Source organism: Octodon degus, unplaced genomic scaffold (assembly GCF_000260255.1).
Source record: "Octodon degus isolate 3935 unplaced genomic scaffold, OctDeg1.0 scaffold00075, whole genome shotgun sequence".
Taxonomy (NCBI): Eukaryota; Metazoa; Chordata; class Mammalia; order Rodentia; family Octodontidae; genus Octodon; species Octodon degus.
The window spans coordinates 10938004-10946338 of record NW_004524651.1 but is presented as its reverse complement, the minus strand read 5'-3'; the positions used below and the strand labels follow the sequence as shown (position 1 = coordinate 10946338).

Genomic DNA, 8335 nt, shown 5'->3' with positions numbered 1-8335 from the left:
CCTCCTGTCCATCAAGGCTGGGAGGGCCGAGAATGCACACGGCGCGACGCCACGCCTCCTGTCCATCAAGTCGGCTGAAGTGAAACTGAAAGGTACATAAAGCCAACGTGGTCTTGAGGATGAAAAGACCACCATGCAAACTGGTCAATGTGTCAGTGAGCCCCTGAGCCAATAGTAAAGTGACAACCCATGTGTTTTCTTGGGACACTGTGCTGGTCCTGTCAGTCCTGAGCTGTGTCGCACTTGAACCACAAGCCACAGCCACGGAACTCAAAGTCCCATATACTCCATTTTACGGGATTCCCACAACTCCCCAACGTGCTCAGAGAAGGCCAGATTCCAGACACGGGGCAGGCCCCCAAGGTGTCCAGCTCAGCTGAGCCATCACTGTTACTGCCCTGGAGACTTGGGGACAGGCATGGATGTGGAAGCAGCCCGCACAACCAGGCTGTTGGCTCCATTTCCATCAGCCCTCTCCATCTGGCCGCCTGATGCCTCTCCAAACACTCCTGGACATGCAGCACCCAGAGCAGAAAGCGCTCGCCTCCTGGGCTCTGCGGCACTGCTTGGGCAATGTGCTGGCTGTTGTCACCCTCGCGGCCCTGCTAGGGCAGAGTCAGGCGAAGGCAAAGGCAACAAGGAAGCAAGAAGCTAAATGAGAAGCAGCAGCGGGGACGTGCCCATTCCCTTCATACCTCCTTTGCCAGCAGAGCAGGCAGCCACAGAGGGTAACACTTGGCTCAGCCTCTCTGGAAGCGCAGGGTCCTTTGTGTCCCAGCTGTACACAGGACTTACAGCAGGCCCCAGCTGGACTTGGCCTGACCTTCTCCCCGACCCCTCAGCATAGCCCAGGAATGTTTTAACAAGGAGGCTGTGGTGAACCCACAAGGCCCAGTTTGATGGCTCCACCCAAGAGGCAGGTGGGAGTCCCGGCTACCTGGGCGCTTTTCCCCTCGCAAAGCCACCCTTCCCATTTGCGACCCCAGCCCTGCCTCCCAGCCTGTGGCTAAGCCAGAATCACTGTCCCGCATGAGCTGCGCAGGTCAGACACTTGGCGTCTGTGCTTACACTCATGATCAGAAAGAATCCGGAGAATGGAGTGGGGACAAGTGTGCTTTGGTGGCATCTGAATCACTCTGGGACAGGTGAGGAGTCAGGAAGCAAAACCAAAGCCAGGAAACAAGTTTTGTTTTTTGTTTGTTTGTTTGTTTGTTTTATCAGTATGATAAGCAAGAGGGAAAGGAAAATATTCTTGAAATGGCAGGAAGCTGATTCCTAGGCCCGAGGCAGCAGCGCCCACGGCTGGTAGGAGCTGCTCTTCCTGCCACAGCCGAGCCCAGGGGCAGCGCTAGGGAGCCGCCAGCAGGACAGCCTTTAGTCAAGGAATTAAATTGGTGTTAATCACCAAATACTTGACACCTGATGTTTCCAGGAGCCGTAATTAACCTGCCATTAAGCGGCATTCCAGGTGAGCGCTGCGATCTGCACCTGCAGAGCTCTACTCCACCACCGCGAGCAAGGAAGGCTGGCCGGGCAACAGACTTCACCCTGCTGTGGCGAGCTGGGCCCAGGAAGACAGGGCGGTTACCAGCAGCAGCGGGCGCTGGGGGCCTGCGTGAGTGGCACTTCCTCCCCCACCAGGTCACCTCACAGAGCAGGCCCTGATCACAGGCTCCGCAGCTCGTCCTGCATGAGAAATGGACATTCTGGATGAGGTGCTTGAGGAAACGGAAGAGAGGGACCTGGGAGCTGGGCAGTGCTGTGTGTATCCCCAAGCCAGTGTGGACAGGCATCATGAGATCCAGGGCAGTCAGGAAAGCTCAGCTGGCATCGACAGGGGACAGGGGACAGGGGACAGCTGCTCTGGAGCATTCGTACAGAAGGGAACCTGGACAGCTCTGCTTGCCCAGTGTTTCAGAGAGATTTGCTTCTGGGTGCCTCTGCCCTCTGCTGCCTTTCTGAGGTTCCGTGAAGCATTTCGGGGCAGTGCTCGGGCGGGAGCGAGTGCTCTCTCTTTAGCTTCCCCCAGACCTTCGTGCTGGCTCTACCGCCACCACTCAGGGAGGTCACCACGTGCTGAACGCATTTTCTTCACACCTGAACAGTCACTGTATTTAGGCCATAATCAGGGATCGGGGGTCACAAGTGCAAAGCAGCTGGGCAGGCTTAAGGAAAGAAGGGCCAGGACTCAGGCCCGACCCTGTTCTGCAACTCTAGCAGGACGCCTCACGGTACAGAATACAATGTGTGAAATGACTCTAAAACTGCTCATGCACCCATCTTGCCTCCTGTCTTACCTTACATCAAAACACGATGGGTGGGCCAGGGCTGCAGCCGAGTGGCAGAACATGCAGTTAGCATGTGCCGGGCCCTGGGTTCAAACCCAGGACCACAGAAAACCCATTAAAAAAGGTAACGAAAAATTTCAACTACTAATGTGGTACATACGCTATGCAGATGAAGTACTATCTGGCTATAATGTAACAGATGAATATTTCAAGTCTATGTAAACTTCATACTAATTTTTCCACTCTCCTACTTCAGATAGTGCAGCCTACATCATAAGGCAGAGGGACTGTGACTCCTGGAATCCTGTGGGGTCTCTCAAGAGCACCAGCCCTTTAGGCATCTGTGGCCTACTGCACCATCATCAGTGTTTGGGCCCAGAAACAGTGGGTCTGTATCCTAAGCAAGCATCATTTGGATGCTGACACTTACGGACCATGTTCACAAAAGAAAATGTCACATGCACGTATGCACGAGACCGGAAAAAAGGTCCAGGACCTCAAAATGAGAATGTAGCAGCCATACACCAGACTCACATCCCACGCAGAAAGGGGGCTCCTCAAGTGCAAACCCGTGGGGCTGAGCACACCCGAGTGAGCAGTCACCTCCCAAACCAGGGCGGGGTGGCCTTTTATCCCACTGGGTGACGACTCAGGGGCACGGTGAGTAAGTCTGGAAGAGCTTTCCTTTCACAGCATCTGTCTTTGCACTGCATGCGTGTCTCCTCGCGGCTGGGGACACCTTCCAGGTGGGTTCGGCCTACATCTGAGTGTTGTTTCCTGCTCGTACCTTCCCCGCATCAGCCACACTTTGCGTCTCACCCAGGGGCCGACTCTGCCAGCCTGCTAACCACGCCAGGGCGCTGCTGTCCCCAGCAAGGAAAGGGAAAGCCTCAGGCAGCCGCAGCCTTGCTAGTGTCTCCGCCTCACAAACTGGGGTGCGGTGGGTGAGCACAGGCTCGGGGCTGAGTGAACATGGCTGGGAGAGAGAAAGCAAAATCCGAGTTACTGCTCTGCCTAAATGGGTGTCACTTTTCATGAATTTATTTGAGAATATATTTTGGTCCACATTGCATATTTTTGAAATTTAACCGTGGAACTTATATATTGTTTTTATACCATTTTATTCACTTACTAACATAAGCCTAAATATATCATTAAATGTTCTTTTCATAACATTATCCTTACTGGTTGCAAAGTGAATTTTTGTACTGAAGTATCACAGATTAAATCCTCTATTGTTGGAAATAATACTGTGTCTGATTTTTGTTAATATAAATAAACTGCTATGAATATTCTTATAGTTAATTATTTGCAAATCACTCTTCATTATTTTTTCAGGATAAATAGCTAATAATAGATTGCTTAATTTAGATGTACATAAATCTTTAATGTTTTTAAAATTTATTGTCCAAGTGTACTCTAAAAAGGGTTTTAATAATTTACATCTATACTAACACTGTTTTTACTAACTCTTCACCTCCACTCAAGAAATGTTTGTTTAGGGCTGGGGGATGGCTCAGTGGTCTAAGTGCCTGCCTGACAAGCACAAGGCCTTGGGTTCGATCACCAGCACTGCACGCCATGCCAGCTCTGCCCCCAGATGCGCTGTACCTGCCACCAAGACCAGGCATGGTGGCTCATGCCTGTAATCCCAGCGCTGGGGAGGCTGAGACAGGAGAATCACTACAAGTCCAAGCTGTGAAGTGAGACACTGTACCAAATAAATACATAAAAACTTAATTAAAAAAATGTTGATTTAGCATTAACTGAGTGGTAGAAATTGCTGTACATGCAGGGACACAAAGGCAGATGAAGTGAGGGGCCCCCGGCCCTCCATCCCCAGGACGGGGCCTGCCCCACATGTCAGTGTACCTGCCATGCTGAGCAGCAGAGAGCGTGAGGGGATGTTGTTCATACCCCAGGCAAGCAGTCCCGAGACCCAGATCTCAGCCCCAGGCTGCCCAAACATGAGGGTGGCCTCACACCTGGGTGAGCTGACTCCTGAGGGAGCCAACAGAGAAAAGAAAGAGAACTGCAGATTATGTGGTGTCGCGTACGCATCTCACAGCCCCACCAACTGTACCTGCACTACCAGCTGACCTCAAAGCTTGCTGTGGGTTACAGAATTAAAGGCCCTCAACGCCATCGCCACTCATTTTCCACTCTGGGCCCCATCAAGATGCTCTGGCCTGACAGTATCCCTGACAGGGCCGTGACTTCAGATGGCGGCTGCACTCCAACGCCACTGCCCTGGGCCTCTGCAGTTACTGTAGAAGGCATTCACTGAACGTGGGCAAAGAGGGTCTCAAGGTGGCCTCCAAAATACCAGGAGGGGACATGCAGCTGCCCTTGGGAAAAGGAGTCAGTCAGGGTCCCATGGAGGGTGCGCTTCCTGTCCGAGCTGCTTGGAGTCCCGCCCAGGGCAGAGCTGGCTCCTCCCAGGCTGAGGAGCTGGCCTCGGGTCGCTTGCCTCTTAGCAGGAAGGCACAGCAGCTCACATGGTCTCTGGTGAGTAACAGAAAGATTCATATTTTCTGAAATTAGAGGATGCTTCAAAGCCCATACCTGGTAGAAGTTAGGCCAGAACGTGCTGATGGCCAGCTCCGCCCGGTTCCATCTCCCGGTCGGAGCCCCAGACAGATTCCAGATGGGGCTCCCCAGCGCCCCGTTATTGACCTTCACGTACACATTGAGGAACCCAGGAGCAGAGTTGCTCTGGCTGGACACAAAGTAGTGGAAATCAATGCAGTGGGTGTCATTCTCCTTCAGCTGGGGGAGCAGCAGGCGCGCTCGCTGCCCCTCGGGCCGCCCCGAACCATTCACCATCATGAAGGAGCCTGCAAGACAGAAGGCAGCACGGTCACAACCCCAACCCACTCTCTGGCCTGAAGAGCTACCGTTACTATGAGGCTGGACACTATGACTCCCACACATCTTTTTTGAGCTTAAAATTGCATCCCTGCCTATCTAGACCTCCTTACTGCCTTCTCCTACTCCAGCTGCTCTGCTCTGCCTATGGGCGGGGCATCCCCTTGTGCCACTGTCCCGAGCCTCCTGCATCCCGGACGCCCAGCACCACGTGTGCAGACCTGACCCCTTCAGCCTCGCAGTCAGCACCTCTCTGGTTGCTTACATAAAGGCTGATTAAAACCCCACTCTGTGAAGCCTCAGAGTCCTCAGTCACCCCAGCCACACGTGATGACTTTCTGCCATTGAGGAAGTTCTCGTCCTTTCATGAGGCCTGTGGGACTTGTCACCACACCACCATCCATAATCAAGCGACTTCATGCCCTGGTGTGACCGCAGGAGAACCCAGGGGCCCTGTGGAATCCTAATTGACTGGCCCTAGGTTCCTCCTCAGGAGTCAATTTCACCAGATCTTTGGAGGCCCGGCACCCCACTCCTGGTACGGCAGTGAGGCACTGGCTTCCACAGCAGGCTGCAGGGCTGAGGACCCTGAGAAGACACTGCGACAACAGGGTCTTGATGCCCATACCACTGGCGCTCCCCAAGTGCTAACGTTTCCTGATGGATACTAGCTTTCCAGGTTCCCTGGGCTCGAGCCCTACCCATATCTAAGACCAACAGAAAATACAGAGACAAAATTCCTTTGTTCTGAGAAACAAAGGAAAACAGGTTATCCAAACTCCTCTTTGGCAGAGGGGGAAAAAATGTATTGAACGTCTAAGGAAGAAGCCTACCTATACTTGGGGCTTAAAAGGGAGAGGAAATCGTGCTATGGGGTGAAGCTGGAGCCCCAAATCCTCCCAGGTGAGCAGGCTGAGACCCCAATGAAATATTTTTTTAAAACTCCCCTCATCCTGAATCATAATGGTCAGGGAGGTATACATATGTGTGTTCACGTATGCATGCATGTTTTAATGTATACCCACATAAATCTATGAGCAAGCACAGTACTAGGAAGTATGCAGATTTCTCCACAGGCTGTCATTCTCCAACACAGAAAATTATTTTATGTGAAGACCACACAGAGAACAGAAATGTAGATGCTCTGTACACACCAGTGGCCGTTCACTTAGGGATGAACATACTGTGCTCGCTCATGGCTGTTACCATCATGGGGCCCGTGTAGGCCGTGAGCTACCTTTAACCCCATTTAAATAAGTAAGGATGAACTGGCCGTGGGATCAGGGAACAGCCATCCCAGGCTCTAGGATGCGTCACTGGCAAACCAGAACAGTAAGTCTCTCGGGTCCAGCCCACTACTCGTGCTGTCACCCTCAACAACCTCAGGTGTCCTGCAGACACTCACGACAAGTCTTCTCTACCCAGAAAAGGGGAGCCACAGCAGCTATTTTAGAAAAGGGCATTTTTTCCAGAGATGAATGCTATATACCTGAAATAGAAAGGTCAGCCCAGACGGCAAGGGTTATCTGGGAAGGTATATTTTAAAAAATAAAGAAGAATCTCAAATGTAGCTTAAAAAGTTAGAGCAGGCCGAGGAACATGAGCTGGGGTGGCCCCAGCTGGGCAGCAGCTCTGAAGATGTGGGATGGCCGTGGAGGCGCCACCAGCCGGCCTGTCCCAGCGTGCCATGGCTCTGCCTGTCTGCACTGGCTCCGCGGCTTCAGTGCATCCCACTGGATCAGAATGAGTCCAGTTCAGTACAAAATCGCTGAAACTCTGCTTTTACCCCTCGGGGTAAAGATGCATCATCAGGCAATTCAGCTACTGATGCTGACCCGGATCACGTGAGCTAAGAAGCTATCAAGATGTGATGGATAGAGAAGCACAGCAAGAAGGGCTGGATCGCCAAGGAAGGAAACGGTGGTGCACAAGCACTGGGCTTAGTCTAATGCTGGTCAAGTATTCACCACACGGTCATGCATGCCTGAACCAGGTGAGGAAACACCACTAGGTCTTGCCAGGAGAGGAAGTGATTGGACAGAAGCCAACACTAAGGCTCAATGTTGGGAACTGTCTCAAATGGACAGCATGCTACAAGGTGCTATGAAATACACTAATAATGACTCACAAGTAAAGCATCATACGTGTAGCTCACACACATCTATCATGACTCCGCCCATCTGCGTGAAAAGCATTCCTAGCAGGACTTTGCCACTCTAATCTTCAGACTCTAAAGGGCCTAATGAGAAACGGCAGACATGGCGCTGCAACTTGTAAACAATGATACCACTTACTAGATTCGGTTCTCTTCAAAGCTGCCTATGATTTAATGACAGAAAGACCCACCATAAAGAAAGCGACCACAACTCGGCTGTTATGGGTTTGTTCTGTGAGAACCTTGTTTCCAACTGCCAAGCGATCCGCACGCCGCCACCTGCACGCACGCCGGCCGGTGAGAGCCCGCACTGCTTGTGTAGCCACGTACGGTGTGACACTATGAAAACCCTGCTGTGCCTATTTCAGAAGTGTCCCAAGTGTCACATTCAGTGACTGGTTACTCACTGGTGCTGCATGTGCTAAAAGAACAACAGCTGACCAGCACAGAAACAATTCAAAAGAACAAATTCAAGATTAAAAAAAAAAGTTGCAAGTTCGCAGCAGAGAAACGTATGAGAAAATATTTGGAGTTCACAAAGCTACAACTCTGGCTTCCTATGTGGTGAAAGAGGGAGTACTGACACTGTCACTATGACAACAGGATGACAGTGGGGCTGGGTGTGGTAGGGGTTGCACATCCAAAACCCCAGTGCTCAGGAGGCTGAGGCAGGAGAGTCCTGTTGAGTCACTGTTGGCCTGGGTGATGGTCCAAGGCTAGCCTGCACTATGCAGGAAGACCCTGTCTCAAAATAACCACAACAAAAATCAAATGAAACACTGACAGTGAATCCAGCCAGAAATGATCACATCTCACAACAAAATGAAAGGCAGAGGAGATGCTGCTGGTGGGTTACGCAGCAGCTGTGATGTTCCTGGAAACGCACTGCATCTGCCAATGGCTATTCTACTGAATCCTAAACATGTCAGGGAGTCCTAGCCCAGGCCTGGTGAGTGTGTGGGAGAGCTTCCGGCTACCCTGCGCCGGCGGGACCTACTGGTTGCAGCCCAGGTGCAGCGTGGGT

General features: G+C 51.9%; 1 protein-coding gene across 1 annotated transcript in view; it reads right to left on the bottom strand.

The window, feature by feature from the left end:
* Ptprm (protein tyrosine phosphatase, receptor type M) overlaps nucleotides 1-8335 on the bottom strand; it is a 681934-nt gene that overhangs the window by 448748 nt on the left and 224851 nt on the right. The window contains exon 4 of the mRNA XM_023720402.1: nucleotides 4854-5125. Coding sequence (XP_023576170.1) covers nucleotides 4854-5125 — 272 coding nt within the window. The remainder of the gene's footprint in view (nucleotides 1-4853; nucleotides 5126-8335) is intronic.